This window comes from Juglans microcarpa x Juglans regia, chromosome 8S (assembly GCF_004785595.1).
Source record: "Juglans microcarpa x Juglans regia isolate MS1-56 chromosome 8S, Jm3101_v1.0, whole genome shotgun sequence".
In the NCBI taxonomy this organism is placed as follows: domain Eukaryota; kingdom Viridiplantae; phylum Streptophyta; class Magnoliopsida; order Fagales; family Juglandaceae; genus Juglans; species Juglans microcarpa x Juglans regia.
In genome coordinates this window covers 7929962-7946651 of record NC_054609.1, presented here as the reverse complement: position 1 = coordinate 7946651, position 16690 = coordinate 7929962, and the positions used below count along the sequence as shown (strand labels likewise).

The 16690-nt window shown below is 35.1% G+C and overlaps 1 protein-coding gene across 5 annotated transcripts; it reads left to right on the top strand.

The window, feature by feature from the left end:
* The first annotated feature begins 1350 nt into the window (after nucleotides 1-1350).
* Nucleotides 1351-16135, top strand: LOC121244324 (probable serine/threonine protein kinase IRE4). 5 transcript variants are annotated; one of them, XM_041142339.1, is made up of 17 exons: nucleotides 1351-1946; nucleotides 3479-3573; nucleotides 3711-3926; nucleotides 5826-7073; nucleotides 7540-7712; nucleotides 7853-8105; nucleotides 10293-10385; nucleotides 10491-10631; nucleotides 10710-10802; nucleotides 11361-11553; nucleotides 11624-11709; nucleotides 12124-12212; nucleotides 13568-13622; nucleotides 13721-13777; nucleotides 14471-14620; nucleotides 15073-15147; nucleotides 15724-16135. In XM_041142339.1, exons 1-17 carry the CDS (start codon nucleotides 1712-1714, stop codon nucleotides 15817-15819), a joined length of 3348 nt encoding a protein of 1115 aa, XP_040998273.1. In that variant the 5' UTR covers nucleotides 1351-1711; the 3' UTR covers nucleotides 15820-16135. The 5 variants fall into 5 exon arrangements, 4 of the variants coding, with proteins under 4 accessions (XP_040998273.1, XP_040998275.1, XP_040998276.1 ...); XM_041142340.1 differs by having other exon boundaries at nucleotides 1352-1946; nucleotides 13568-13619; XM_041142341.1 differs by lacking the exons at nucleotides 12124-12212; nucleotides 13568-13622.
* Nucleotides 16136-16690: the final 555 nt, after the last annotated feature.

Sequence of the window (16690 nt, the reverse complement as noted above, 5' to 3'; positions counted from 1 at the left end):
ATATAAACTCATTTTAAGTGAGGTTTACATAACTCACTCTACCATCTCAACTCATTATTATTTATAGAAAACTCAACATCCAAACTCAGTCTTAATGTCTTGATAATTAATAAAACGAAATTGACCCTCTATTTTATGAGAAAAAATTCTAAGGGCCGATTTATTGTGAATATTAAACTTAAAAATACAAAAAGCTGAAAAGATTCGCAAAAGTATTAATAAATATTAATAATTTATATATGTATAGATATATTTTCAACTTTTTTTTATGAAACGATACAACCTTTATAAGCAAGCGATATAAAGTTTTTTTTCTTTTTTTTTTTTTTTTTAATAATATAAGCGATATAAAGTTATAAACTCACATATAATATCTAAGTTCATTTATTTTGACTAATTTTTAAATATGCTAAAGAAATTATTAAACAAACTATTGACTTATAGCTTAGAAAAAAAAAACTATTGACTTTATAGATATATTTTCATTTTTTTTTAATTTTATAAAACGATACGAGCTTTATAAGTAAGCGTTATACACTCAAATAAAAATATCTATATTCATTTATTTTGACTAGTTTTTAAATACATTAATGAAATTATTAAACAAACTATTGACTTACACTATGCTAAGATTTATCAATATTTAATCGGTTACTTGAGGTTTGTTTAAAATTATTCAATAAATGAGTTTTTTTTTCTTTAAAATTAAAATCAGCAAATGAGGGGAAGTTTTCCATCTTTGAATGGCTCTCTATGATGTTTCTTATTTATTTAAATTATATATATATTGAACTTTTTTTTTCCACCATGTTCTGTTCATAAAAAATTGAAAAATTTTATTCGCAAGTCGATATATAATGCACATCTAATAAAATACTTACGTAACATAGGTTTGTAAGATAAATTATAAAATTTGAATCTTATAAATTAAATTTTATTAAATGAGGTTAATAATGTGTTCTATACACTGACTTAAAAATAAAATAACTCTATAAAATTACTCAAATTTTGATTCTGAATAATACTATATATAATTTTAGAGTATTTAAATATTCAACGTACTGCTTTTGGAAAAAAAATAGAGTCCTCTATTAAGATGAGTATTTCTAAGCGAGAAATTGTAATATGTCTCGTCATTTTATCTCTTTATTTTGACCGTTAATATATTTAATTTTTTTTATAATAGTTAAAAAAGTAACTATTAATATATTAATATTTTTTAAAAAAATATTTAAAAATATTTTAAAAATATTTGAAATAAAAAAAAAATTACAAATTACACTAAACGAATGGGCATGCCCGGCGGCAGATAGCACCACTCATAAATATTGCAATTCATAATTTCATCATTACGTTGTCAATACATTGAACATCAAAACGAAGGAGAAAATAAAAAGAAAAAGAAAATAAAATAAAATTTGATCGAAGTAGACAGCCGCAATCAAGCTGAACAGCCTTTCTTCGCAAGATCTTTACAATTATCCTCATATTGGTATTCAATTCAGTGCTCCGACTCATCTTTCGAGTTTTTGATCCGTAACGATCTTCGGCTTCGTAAGCTGCTACTTCTTCTTCGTGGCGATTTTTTTTCCTCCTTTGCTGTCGTTCCAGTGGAGGATGGTGATTCTAGTTTGTTGAAGTAATCAAGGGGGAGCCGGAGAGCTTGGGTTATAGTTTCGGATGTTTTAGACGTGCATGGAAGTTTCATCAAATGGATAGAATTAGTGGAAACCGGGGCGAAGGTGAGTCTTCGTCCGAAGTTAGTATTATCCCCTCCGGCTTGAATCGGATTAAGACTCGGCGAGTTTCTTCCAACGATCAAACGAGTTCGAAACTAGACGAGTCGACCGAGTCTCCGAGTTTTGGGGTCGCATGGTCTACCCTGAAGCAAAAGCAAAAGACTATGGCTCTTGGACGTGGAAAGGCCAGTGGTTCTTCCAAAAAAGGTTTGCATCTTTTTTCCCAGGGTTTAATTGATTTTTTTCATAGCTCTGATGGGCTGCTCGTAAAAATTTGGAAAATAAAAAAAGAAAATAAATATTTGAATACTAACGGACCATAATTGGAATTTACAGTGTATTGCTTATCCTGTTGTTTCGCTGCCTTTTGTTAATCAATTAAGCTTTCCTGAAACTTTATATTGGGAGAAAATTTCGTGAATTTTGTGAACCACGGGGAGAAAGACAATCATCCTGAGTTTTGTAAGTATTAGTATATAGTATTAGTATGTCTTAACATATAATATTTGCCCGAAAAGATCATCGGCAGTCCTTCCTACCTTAGAGACACACTAAAAGATAAAAAATAAATGAAACTAATAAAAAGAGAGAAAAAAAAAAAAAAAAAAAAAACTCTTTTTGGGCCAGAGATGAATGAAACACATACTAAGTTAAGAATCAGCGGGAGTATTTATTCTATATCCTGCATAGTTCCTGTTGGATCCTATGTGTGGTTCTACACGTGGTACATGGTTGTTTTAGGACTCGGTTTTATGTGTAAAACTTGGAGAAGATATAATGGAATTGATTTGGAGAGATGATCATAGATAAGGTGATGAAACTAGTTTATCACAGCTGGATTTAAATTATATGGGGACCTTGAGCCAAAATGTTAGTACGAGGATTGGTCAAATTGAATAGTCATACTATTGTCTGCCAAGGCTTATGATCAGGGGATCTGCTGCATTTCTCTTCTTTCAAGATTGAGCCTTCAACCTAATGGTAGCTGAAGCGCAAGCAATGTGCAATGCTTATTCATTGGTTGCTGCATGTTCATAGTGTACACATAAGTTGTCAGAGCTATTTTCTTGCTCCAGCATGAAAGTTCCATTTCAGGGAAGGACGACGTACCATGATACTTTCTGTTTTGTCGAGCCCTGCTTTTGTCTCTGGTTTGATGGTTGCACGTGCTAAAAATCCGGTACATTCCGTTTTGTTTCCCATCCCAGTCTTTTGCGACACTTCAGGTTTACTTCTTTTGTTAGGTCTCGACTTCTCCGCTATGATCTTCCCAGTAGTTCATATAGGAGCTATAGCCGTTTCATTCCTATTCGTTGTTATGATGTTCAATTAGAAATATCTTCTGTGTGCTTAATTGGACCCACTGCTAGTGGATTGAAGCACGAACTATTTAGATATGGTTACCGGAAATGTTAATAAAACTCCTTTAGTTTCAAGTTGAGTTGGATGTACTAATTAAGCTTTTGGGTGGTTTGGATCTGTCTGTTCTTGCTGGCAAAGGGATATACGTGTGAAAAAGGTTTAATATGTAGAAAGAGTAGCCTCCAGAAAAGCTGCCATATTGGCTGATGGGATTGATTCAAGTTCTTGATTTTTTATACTTTGTTCTTTTCTGGCAAAGGAATATACAGGAGGTGCATACAATAGTCATCATAAAAACCTTGTCTTGTTCTTCATTTTTGAGTATGGCACTCCTGATTACTTATAGAAATAAACTTTAATTTACTTTCTTGACTTAGGACACCACAAGGGAAAGAAGATAACCCGATGGTTCAAGTCATACCTTGGCAAGGATTCAACTCAACCTTTCAGTAATGATCCTCCAAACATTGAGGTGAGGATTCGTTCAGAATGCTTTTGATATGTATTCATAAGCTACTTCTATAAATGTAGAATATGCATGTGATGATTGTTTATGCCTTGTCCTTTCCAAGATAGGTACTGAGATTTAACATGCTACTTATTTGACAGGGTTGGAACTCAAAAATCAAGACACTTGACGAGAATGGTGCTATACAATCTAAAGTAAGCAATGAGGGAAGTCATTTAGATGGAAAGTATTCTTCACGGGAGAGTGCAAGGTATGGTAAAGTGTCAAAAGGGTTAAAAAGTTTTTCACATGAACTAGGACCAAAAGGCGGCATTCAACCCGCCCAGCCTCGGGCTCACAGCTTCAGCAATTTGGAGGTATTTCTCAATAGTTTTAAGTAGGAAATCAATTGTCTTAGATGTATTTAGTTAGTATCCTTAGATAGTAACAAGTGCATGAAAAATTAAAGTGAAAAATAAAAGGTCTGTTTTTGCCCTTTTTGAATTATTCAACGAATATTTAGATACTATCATTTTGTGATTTGCCTAAGGTTTCACAGAGACGATTCTCATTTTCAAGATGTTTTATCAACTTACGTACTTGTGTGTAATCTTGATTGTTATTTTCACAATTCACTTGTAAATTTCAAGATTCTATAGACTTGTTTATGTTGGAATAATATTCAAATATCAAAGGAGTTATTTGAGAAAGGTCAGCAAACTGTCACACAAGACTTGAGACGTCAATATCAAACGTTTACCATTGAATATTGATATTTTCTTAATGGCGAGGTTAAATTATTGGTCCTCAATCTTAATAGCCTGACACCAATAAACCATTGTCAGTCCTCTTTTCAAGTCTTGCAATTATGCAAGCCTATACTTTGCATATTCTAAGTGATGTATTCTAGAGAAATAATCACATACAGCAGTAGCTGACTCCATCCATTGCCATCAATGTTGTTAAAAGCATGCTTAAGCGCAAAGCGCCAATCCCTGTGCTTTTTTAGTATATTTTGATTTGACCATGTACTTTTTTTTATTATAGCTATCAAATAACATAGTTGTGTATATTTTGTAAAGGACAAGAGGATTAGAAAAAATGTTATGCTTACATATTTTGTAATTAGTTGATCACTTGATTGCCATGTTGCATGATACACAATTGAGTTAAGAGGCTACATATATCACTATCTTGTCTTTTTAATCATTTTTATTTTTTTATGAATATTTTGTTAGGGTTAATTACTAAACTAATCTCTGTCATTTGCCTTTTGGATAGTTTACTCTCTCAACACTAATTCTAAACCTTTTCTTCCCTGTACTTTTGAACTTGATAAAATCGATCATTCCCCTAATTTTCCGTTAATAATCTATTTAAATGCCATGTTAGCACCAATCTCTAAGTGCCACATGCCATTCAAAAAACAAAAAAAGTTAAATAAAAAAAAAAAAGACAAACATATAGAATGGGTTACCCAGATGGCGCTTGGGTTGGCACCTTGGCATCGGCATGGGTTGCTGCTGCGTCACCCTAAGTGCGCCCAAGAGGCACGGGTTGCACCCAGGCAGTGCCTGGGTGTAGAGCCATGTCTAGGTGCAACCTAAGTACCAGGGTCATCATGCAATCTATATCTGTATTTTATATATATATATATATATATATATATATAATTTTTTACTTTTTTATTCTTTTGTCTTTTAAATGATTTATTTTGTATTTTTTAAATGACACGTGGCAATCAATGATTGGTGCTGACGTGACATTTTAACAGATAATTAACAGAAACCTAAAAGAATGACTGATTTGATTAAAGTTAAAAGGACAAAGTTGTAAAAATCCAAAGTTAGAGTTTAGAGACTAATCTATTTAAAAGGAAAACCTTTCTCTTGTATAATACTTGTGTACTTGGGCTTTGCCTAATTATGAGGATTAATAAATTTTTCTTACTTATCAAAAAAGAAAAAAGAAAAAGGAAAACCACATTGACGGTTTTAATATTTAACCCTATTTTGTAAGTCTACATTATTTTTAGAAATATGTGCTTTACTTAATCAGGCGCATGCTTGCGCTTAAGTTCCTAACACTTTCACCAACACTGTCTGCTATGGAAAAAAAAAGAACGATTCTTGGTTTGAGTAGCAGAAGAGAATTATTTCAGGATAATAATGTTATTTTAGAGGATGGGATAATCCTTCATATTTTTTACAAAAATATTGAACTTTATTGGGTCTTGTTATTTATAGCTGATCTACTTCTTATGAGTTGATATTCAGGAACTTTTGGGTTCTTTGCATTCAAGATTTGATGCTGCCAAAGAAGTGGTGAATGTGGAGCTGGCTAGTTTTTCAGGGGATGTCCTTGATGTTTTTGATAAGATTGACTCATCCCCGGAGGGAGAAACAATGGCAGAGGATCTTCTGCTTCTTGCTAGGAAGTGTATGGAAATGAACCCTTGTGAGTTTCGTGTCGAGTGTGAAACAATTGTCCAAGAATTGACTGAGAAAAGACATCAGTGTCAAACAGGAATGCTAAAGTGGCTGGTAACACGCATGCTCTTTATATTAACACGGTGCACTAGACTGTTGCAGTTCCAAAAAGATAGGGAACCAATAGATGAGAAATCTCTTCGTAAACTAAAGAAATGTTTGGAAAGTATTCCTGCTGTTGAAACAAGCTGGGTGCCCAATCCCCAGATTGCTGACTGTGGTTCACATTACGCTTCGAATCAGAAGGATGTTGTCAAACATGAATTGCATCGAGAAAGTAAGCTACGTTCTGTCCCCGAGGCAAGTTGTTGCAATTCTTTAGAGCCAGATGATGAGAGTGACTCAATTTCCAAGAAGGATGCAGTGGTTTTGCAACAAAAATTGGCTGTTCAAACTGCCAAAACTGATTTCCTTTCACCAGTGCAACAATTTCATCAAATTGACAGTAGTTTTGGAAAATTTACAAATAATTCCATTTCTGGTTCATTTCATGAGCAAGAAGAAAGCACAGATGGATCAGAGGCAGTACTCTGTCGGATCTGTGAGGAAATCGTTCCTACTTCTCATCTGGAGTCACATTCTTATATATGTGCATATGCTGATAAGTGTGACTTAATTTATCTAGATGTAGATGAGCGCCTTATTAAACTTGCAGAGATATTGGAACAGATCATTGAGTCACACAATAAGAGTTTTCATTCATCTGACGGCAGCCCTGAAAATTCAAGAACAAAAACTACAAACTTGGCAATTGCATCTGAAGCATATTCTCCCAAGATATGTGAGTGGCGGAATAAAGGTGTTGAAGGAATGTTTGAGGATATACATGAGATGGACACAGCCTACATGGATGATTCTCATTCTGCTTCTATGAACCTTAAGGGCCTTTTGGGTTTAAAGCTTGGCAACCATGGAACTTCCTCCTCAACTGGGAGCATGACATCGGTGTCATCCACAAATACACCTAGAGCTTGTCATTTTGACTCCTGGTGGTTGGAGCACAATAATCCTTCTGCAATGGAGGATGTGAAACAGGTCTGCCATTTTTTGTGGGGAATTTTGTTCCTTCTAGATCATCTCAACAAATAATCGTATTATATTAGATTATAGCACATGTAGTCTGCTTCTGTGGTGGGTGAGTAGTTTATGTGAGGAATTTCTCCTAAAATATTAGGGTGTGGGCGTCTAGAATTGGAATCTCTGCAAATTTGGAGGTCCTTTGATAAAACCATGCTGAGAAATATCTCATGGAGAGAGAGAGTGTGTCCATCAATCTGTTGTAGTGTTGTCACTCTGCTCTCCCACTAGTCTTGCGTGATTGTGCAGTCATCATTGTTTACTTTCAACCTTTTCATTTCATATCCTTTTTTGATAAACAAGCATTCATTAATTTTCTGGAAGACTCATTGTGTCTATCCATTAGTATATCTATTCATTATCTTATGGTTATGGTTGTAACACTGTTCTGCAATTTCAAAAGCCTGTACTTTATTCTTGGCAGATGATTGACCTAGCGGGCATCGCCCGTTGTGTGGCAGGAACAGATCTTTCAAAAGAAGGGTCCTATGAATTTTTGCTTGCCTGCACGCATGACTTACAGGATGTTTTATGCAATAGCAAGCTGAAAGCTCTTGTAATAGACACCTTTGGAGGCCGTATAGAGAAGCTTCTGTGGTAATTTTTTACCAGAAGAAAACTTTCCTATTATGTTATTCCTCTCTCATTCTTATTAAACTTGACCAGAAGAAAATTTCCTATTAAATCTAATTTTATCACACTGGAGTTATTCCTCTCTCATATAACCACATATGCAGGGAGAAATATATAATTGCTTGTGAACTAATAGATATGAGAAGTCCAAAGAGTGATATCAAGAATAAGGAAAGCTCTAGACAGTTGTTTGATAATGCATCCCAAAGTACTGTTGAGACAACTGCTTTACATTTCGTGCACAAAGAGCGGACAAGCATTGATGACTTTGAGATTATCAAACCAATTAGCAGGGGTGCTTTTGGTAAAGTCTTTCTTGCACGCAAGCGGACAACTGGAGATTTTTTTGCAATAAAGGTAGTACTTTAAACGCAAACCTTTGGTAGGAAATCTTCAGATAATTTTCACACTGAGCAAAACCGACAATAACATGCTGACGTTCCTTGTTTTATTTGTATTTGGGATAAATTTAGTCCTTTTAACCCATAGATATATGTAACAATTTGAGTCAGAAGCTGTGTCTGACAAAGACCAAAACTAAAAAATGAAGTCAAATATTAAAATGGTGTTGTAGCCATCATGTTGGAGGAACAGGTTTCTCACATCTAAAGAATTTTATTATTGACAGAATAATAATGGAATAGGTTTATCCATTTGGACATAAAATTGAAAAGCAAGACTACTTGGTGGCACGTTGGTAAAATCTGGGACCTGTGCTTGACAGACTACTGACCAGTTTTTGTGGATGAAGTTGGTGAGTGGAAAATCAGGACAGCCTCGAATATAGGCTAATAACTTATTATACTATTCTCGGAGGAAGTCTTTTCAATATGGACATGCTGTACCGCCAGATTCCTGATGTTGGCTGATAGCCAAACAGGTATTGAATTGAAGAAGGTGATTCACAAAATAGCCACAGTTAATTCTTTACGAGTGACAGTTGGATGGTCAATCTGCTTTTACCTTATTGTATTCCTCTGACCTTAAAATGTAGTTAAGCATCTTCTCTATCACTTTTCCTTACCGAGGCGACAAGGAAACCTTAACTCCTAATATTGAATTTTTAAGATCATATGGTTCATTAAAAAAAAAATCAGTTACAGTTCTGGGAAAAAGCATTTATATTCTATTTTTATTTTCATTGAAGAAGGTTATATTTTCCCTGTATTTTTGGGACCCATCAAATGTTTATAGACTTGATTTAAATGACATGAAACTGTTTAGTCAGATTCGTAAATCATTAAATGCTGTCTTGAGGAAAGAAAAAAAGGTCCACACATTGTGGATGAAATAAATGGGTTATGGTACAAGGAAATATAAAATTTTAAGTTATGCTCTTAGTGTAAGCAGGTGTAGGCCTACCAGGAGGAACAAATTCATCCACAATGTGTGATCATTTGGTCGACAAGTGATTACAATTGTAAGGAGTAGATTTTGATTCAAGTAGAGAAGGCTTATAGAAACGTCGTCAAGGTAGTGAGAAATAACTTAATGGGCCGTTATAAAACAAAATCCTAGACCAAATATAACTTGGTTAACGTATCCCAGATTATATATGGAAGGTGGTAAATTGGATCACACATTACTTGAGAGGGGAAGTTTTTGTCCTTTTTAATAATATTAAGGAGCTTCAATTAGAACCTTGGGTAGTCCTTTCCTGTATGGGCCTAGATGTGGCTTGAACTTTCCTTGACTTGTTACAAATGGCAGCAAACCAATCCTCAGCAGAAGTGTGGGACTTGAGCCATGCCACCAATGATAAAAATGGAATGGCCTAACTAGGACGTCAGGGCTTTAAGGGGGGATTGTAAGACCTTGGATTGTGTATAGTAAGGTGGTGAATGAGATTCCACATTGTTTAGGAGGAAGAAGTTTAAACTCTTAAAATGATTTTAATGAGCTTCAATTGTAACCTTGACTAATCTTTTTGGAGTATGGGCCTAAATGTGATTTGGGCTTTTCCTGGGTTGTTACAAATGGTATAAGAGCCAAACCAACTAAAAGTGTGGGACTTGAGCCGTGCCACCTATATGATGGAATGACCTAATGAGGACATTAGGAATTTAAAGGAGGGATCTTAATACCCTAGATTATGTATAGGAAGGTGGTGATGGGGTCCCATATTGCTTGGGAGAGAATTTCCGATTGACACATCTTCATTCATGATCATAGCATTTTGGCTCTTATGAGGTCACTGTACTGGTCACTGGCACCTATGTTCTTTTCATAGAGTTATGAGAATCTTAATGTCACTACAAATGCTCTTGTAACAATACCCGTGCCCCCTCCCCCTCCCCCTCCCCCCAGAACAGAAAAGAGTAACATTGAGTTCTTTGTGTCTTGGAAGTCTTTGTTTCTACTCAAAATTATTTTGCAATGGTATTTCTTCCTAAGAGATGTACAAGCAATTCATTTTTTTTTCCTCAAACTTTCTTGCTTTAAATCTTAGTCTCTTTTCCAAGGAATCATTTTTTTTTTTTTGGCACTGCTAAATTGTAACTTTGGTCCAGATTCATGATATTGTGCAACATTCTGCTCATGCAGGTGCTGAAGAAATTGGATATGATACGAAAAAATGATATTGAGCGTATATTGGCAGAGCGTAATATACTAATAACTGTTCGGAACCCTTTTGTGGTAATATCCAATACTAGAATTCTTTCAAATGTCACTGCAGCTATTCTTGAATAGTTTTTAAAATGTACTCCATGATACATTAGAAATGAATGTTTGTGGCTGCAGGTTCGATTTTTTTATTCTTTCACCTGTAGAGATAATCTCTACTTGGTTATGGAATATCTGAATGGAGGTGATCTTTACTCTCTGCTCAGAAATGTCGGTTGCCTTGAGGAAGATGTAGCTCGTATATATGTTGCAGAACTGGTTGTTAATTCCACCATATGCCTTTTATTTTCCTTGATTATAGACATATTTTTCAGTATGTTCTTATGTCCTTTGCAGGTTCTTGCTTTGGAGTACCTCCATTCTCTTGGAATTGTGCATCGTGATTTGAAACCTGACAACATACTGATTGCTCATGATGGACACATTAAGGTCTGGTGTATATACTTGATGATTAAGTTATTTTCTTGTATGAAGGTTTGGTATAAATAATAGATCAAGAACATTGCAACCAATTGAAGCTGCTTTTGATCGTAGTGCTTTTTTTTTTTTTTTTTTTTTGCATCAATATATTAGTTATCAAAATTTAAAAAGTATCTTATAAACTAATTGCTCCTGTGCAATTTTTTACCTTAACCCCTTAACCTGGAGCTAATTGATATCATTTTTTTTTTCTACAAGGTCAAAGGAACTATCCAATGCTATGAAAACCTTCCAAGTTTAGAACACATTTGCCATAAAACATTGTGATGTAGTGGAAGTGAGAGAGAGAAGAGAAGAGTGTATGTGTATATATATATATATATCTCATAAATCCTCGAACACACAAGGAAGACAACGATGAAGAAATTCCTCCTTATTGAGAACTAATAAATATCTAATTATTATACCTTTGTTCAACTTAGTGCTCATATTATGCATCACACGAAATCTGAATATTTAGGTTTGATTTCTGCTTCAATGATGAGTAAGAGTTGCTTATATTACCAGCTTACAGACTTTGGACTATCAAAGATAGGCCTCATAAATAGCACAATGGAGTTATCAGGACCTCAGACAATTGGAACTGCTTCACCTGATGTCCATAACCCACATGCTCAACAAACAGAGGAGAGAAGTCGGCACTCGGCTGTTGGGACACCTGACTACTTGGCGCCAGAAATCCTTCTTGGAACTGAGCATGGTTTGAATTCAACTTGAGTTTTGCTTTATTTTAAGCATAATGGGAAAGTAAAAGATGGTCCTTCGTGCAGGTTATGCTGCTGATTGGTGGTCAGTAGGAATCATCTTATTTGAATTGATAACTGGAATTCCCCCTTTCACCGCTGAACATCCAGAGGTATTCTTTGTGTCAGAATTTTCTCTCATTATGTTTTAATCTCAGTGCTCCTTGGGAAACTAAAACTCGGTTGTGATTCGGGTATCAAAACAATCATCATCTACAGCCTGGTTTTGTAGGATTTCCCCTCTTTTTTTGCCAGCTAGCAACATAAGACTGACATTCATCAGTAAAAGCATATTGGTAACATGCTATTTTTAGTTATGTGCTCTATGGAGTTTGCTATGGCATTAATTTCCCATGAGACTTTGATGCTATCATTGAGATTTTATGCTTTATGCGGTCAATCGTCATCCTCGTATCATGATGTTACAGCTAGGAAACTGCATATATACATCCGTTATTTTGATTTAAATAGGGGGAAACTGCAGATATACATCCATTATTTTGATTACTTATTTACTGATTGTGCAGAAAATATTTGACAACATTCTTAACAGAAAAGTCCCCTGGCCTTCAGTTCCCAGTGATATGACCTATGAGGCCCAGGACTTAATTAATCGGTTGGTTATCAAACTCCTGCCTTTTGATGTGGTGATAATGGCTTGTAATTTTGACTTAGCAACTTTTTATGCGTTATATTTTTTTTTATAAGTTTTTTTTTGTTGGGGAAATCACACAGCGGAATTAAATAAACACACCCATGCACACAGTGGCACCAAGAATTTAACGTGGTTCGGCAACTGCCTATGTCCACAGAAAAGGGCTTCACTATTAAATAGTAGAATACAGAAAAAATATTACAGAGGAGAAGGATCACACTCCACTCAACTCAGCTCTCTTCTTTTCTCTCAGAGCTCTCTTGGCTCTTTCTCTTTTCTCTTCGCTTCTTGGTGTGAGTTGAGGCTTTCGCTGGGAGCCTCAATTTATAGGCTGAGGGGGCTGTGCGAATGTAGCCAATTTTGCAGAATTCATCTGCAAATTTCGGCACCCACCCACTCTCGTTGACAAGCACCCCATGTGGGCTTGTTGGGAGTAGGTGATGGGCGTGGATCCCATCATTTTTATGCGTTATATATTCTCATGGTAAATGGTTTAACCTTCATGTCTCCAGGATGCGTGTGTTTGTGTGTGTCCTAATGTAATTCTCGACCTTATTCTCTCTCCACAAACAGCTAGTATCAATGTATGTAACAGAAAAGAAGTTTCATTGTAAAACTGAATGGATATTTTTGTTAATTATTTTCTTTATCTATGGTTGAGGTTCAGACTTGGTACTTTTGTGTGTGGGTGTCGTGATGGAGTTCTTGACCTTATTCTCTGTATGTGATGCCCTCAAACAGAGAGTATTTGTGCGTGTCTAACAGGAAAGTTGTTTCATAAAAAAGGAACTTAAAAGTGACTGAATATCTTTGGTATTATTTTCTCTGTCTATGTTAAAGGTTCGCATTTTGTACCTTTCTAATTTCCAAATCTGCTAATGTAGTATCATATTATTTAACATGTCAAGCTTGAATTTGTAGAGGTACTGATAAATTTGTTTGAGATCAACAATTATCGCTTCTTTGTGGTCTTGGAAATTGATATCTGTCAGCTTATTTGTAGATTAGGTTATACATTTGTCTGTGCTGTGCAGGATGTTTATTCAAAGATTTAGTAATAAATCCATGAACTGTCTCAGTTTCAGATGTTTGGGTTATTTACTTATTGCTCCATTTTGTTTCCTACAGTTACATGATGTACTACATGTATTTTTAATATGCCAAAGGCACATTTTCATTGCAAAACCAGCATGCTTATTGTTGTTTCATTCACATTTCTTCACCCCCAGACTCATTTGCTTTGTTTGGCTGTTTGTGTAATATGATATGCTAGTTTTTATTCAAATTATTATTTAGCTCAGACCTTTTCTTGACAGGTTTCTTATACATAATCCAGCGCAGCGCTTAGGAGCAAATGGATCAGTAGAAGTTGTATTCTACTATCCACACTTCGTTTTTTAGCCGAGCAATAAACATTTTTTCTGCATCATGGTGACCTGAACAGGAACTCATACTTATTTGTTTTGCAGGTAAAAGCACATCCTTTTTTCAGAGGAGTTAACTGGGACAACCTAGCATTGCAGAAGGTAGAAATGCTGCTCGTCTTCCTGTATATGAGACATAGTCTTAACTTGAAGTTTCTTTGCTTTGATAAAACTAGAAAGCAAAATATGTTGGGCTCCTTTGCGAATGCATCTCATTTTTGGTTTGTTTTGGTTCTTTTTCCTTAGAATTTTGATAACAAAAACAAAAAAAGGCCCAATTGCTTTTGGCTATCGTTTCAAGCCGGCTTCGAAAACAGAAATAGGAAAAAGGGAGTTGTCTTGTATGTTTCTTTATGTAAAGCTTTATTAAGCTACAACATCTTAATGCAACTGTTTGGGGGGCTGGAACATGCTTGTGTAATTGTTGAATTGTTGAGAACGTGACTGAAGTAATTCATGTTTTGTATTTCATATTTTGCTACCATGCGAGTAGAATGGAAAACTGCTAAAAGTTTATCTGCTTTTATATATACTGATACACTGGTAGAATGGAAAGGACTTAAGATTTTATACATTCATTTCACAAGTCTACAAGTCTTTTCGTACTAGGTTGGGCCCTTACTACCGCAAAAGTATTTTATATTCTTTTATGTGCATGCTTGTTTGTATCTATGCATTTAATTTGAAAAGGAATTTGATTAAACTGATGCAGACTTCTTAAAAGAGCAAGTCTTTCTTTTTGTCGGGGACATTTTCTGAATTATTAACTTTGTTACTGCTTAACTTTGCTCTTAGGCTGCCTTTGTTCCACAGCCTGACAGTGCAGATGACACGAGCTATTTTATATCCCGGTTTCATCAAAGTTCCCCTGGATTGCCAGATGATCAGAACTGTAGCAACTCTGATTCTGACACTCACGAATCAGACTCAAATTCTTTAGCTGAGGTGGACATACTCTTATCATCTCCTAATATCAATCCATATTTGAGAGTATAACCGGAATGGTTGGTCAAAAGAGTCTTTTTTATATGTCATTATCTATATGAAACATGCTAAAAGGCCTACCAGAGAGACATCAGATTTGGGGGTGGTTTGCACCTTATCTTAGATTGGTGCTCTGAAGAAAAGAGAAAGCCTTCATCTCATTAGTTTCCCAGAAGGAATGTAGTTGTGGAATATAGAAAACTGAGTTAATATTTTATCTCTAGTTAAGTACGACTGTGTGTGCTTCAAAATGGAAGTATTTTTTTAGTCTGCTCCAGAGTGCTGAACAATATTTCTCTTTGAAGTTGAACTGTGTTAGCTGATGTTCTTCTGTTATAAGCTCGGTAGTTATTTTTGAAGTCTTAACACTTGAATCCTTTGAACTTTATGAATCTTCTTTTGCTGCTACTCAGATGGATGAATGCGGTGACCTAGCAGAGTTTGAGGATTATCCAATAAGTCTCTCTTCGATAAATTTCTCTTTCAAGGTAAGCCAACTTGTCCTTAAACTGAAACAACGTAGCCATAATGGATATATCCAATCTTGCTCTACAGCTTCTTTTCTTAATTGATATTCCCAATGACCTTTGGAATATTACCTGTTATGCCTGCGCTATGCCTTTTATATTTTTTAAATAAAATCTTTGATTACTTGTAAAAAAATTTCCTTCTAAAGACTTCATTTGAAGTGGATGTCTCAGGCTGTCACATGCATTATTCCCAGTTAATGATATATACAAGATTCACAAATGCTCTAGTATTTGCATGTAGCTTGTGGCTATAATTGTTGCAACCTAACAGTACAAGTCTCCTAGCCAGTAGCCAGCCACCATCTATCCATCCTTCAGAAGGGGGAAAACAACTGGCTTGTTTTGCCCTCATTGCATGGTGTTGTCCATAGGCAGTGTATGTGTAGCATACCTAGTGCTTGTGAAACACAGTGGATTTCATTTAGGCATTGAGACATCCCGCATGTTTGAAGTTGTCCAGGATGCTTGAACCCTGTACGTTAAACAAATTTAATTTGCTCAAACTTGTTTACTTGAAGGAAATTCTCTTTGCAGAATTTGTCACAGTTGGCATCTATTAACCATGACGTGCTCTTACAAACTGGGAAGGATCCAACAAAGTTTTCGCCATCCAGAGGTCCAGGTTCATAGTTCATGGTTTGGTCTTAAACCGAATTAATTGTACAGCTAGCCCTGTATATAATGATTTTTTAGGATAGGAAGATAAATGTGTAAACAAAAAAGAAAAAAGAAAAAGAAAAAGAAAGTGAAAGAGGTTAAAGGGAAAGGGAAAGGGAAAGCATCAGCAACAACATTACCATATACTGAAAATGAGAGCATGTTATTGTTTTAGTATTACCTAACTCATGGGACTTTTCTGTGACCGTTGCTCATAGAATAAGATCTTCCAGTGACCTAATCGAGGACAGTCGTCGATTCGGTTGTTGGCCCTCTTGCCTCCTTGAAACCAAGAGAGTAAGCGCTATTGGATTATTGCGAGGAAAAGTGTGATTCCTGTCTGTATTCCTATCAGTGCATATATATGCAGTTCGATTCAGGTATCCAATCTGCTGGAGAAATATACTTGAGAGGTGCATGATTTCTCCTCTTTTTTTTTTTTTTTTTTTTTTTTTTTAATTTTTTTTTTTTTAAGTATAAAGCATTTGACATAGCATCTTTGAGTGCATCTGATTCAAGAAAACTAAACTGTCGGGATTTTAAGCTACTCAAGTCTCTTTTCATTGCAGAAAAGTCGAATGATCACATTTGCATGATCAAAAGATTGAGGTTGAATTAGGGATGTATCTTGGGATGATGGCTAAAAGTATGATAAATAATATTCCTCTTTTATCTTTTTGTGTTTTTCTCCAAATTAACCTCAAAATTTCTTTGGAGAAGATAAGTAATATCAAAACATTAAAATTGAATTTGAGTTGAGCTAAATCAAAATTTATTGACAGTTGAGAGAAATAGAATGGGTGGAAATTCGGAAAATTTTTTTACTAAATTATTTTCTTACTCG

Excerpts from the sequence above, each read along its gene's own strand:
- LOC121244324 (XM_041142339.1), top strand. The coding sequence starts at position 1,712 with ATGGATAGAATTAGTGGAAACCGGGGCGAAGGTGAGTCTTCGTCCGAA. Across the intron at positions 10,632-10,709 it reads GTATATATGTTGCAGAACTG|GTTCTTGCTTTGGAGTACCT; the intron begins GTTGTTAATTCC and ends TGTCCTTTGCAG. Across the intron at positions 10,803-11,360 it reads CTCATGATGGACACATTAAG|CTTACAGACTTTGGACTATC; the intron begins GTCTGGTGTATA and ends TTATATTACCAG.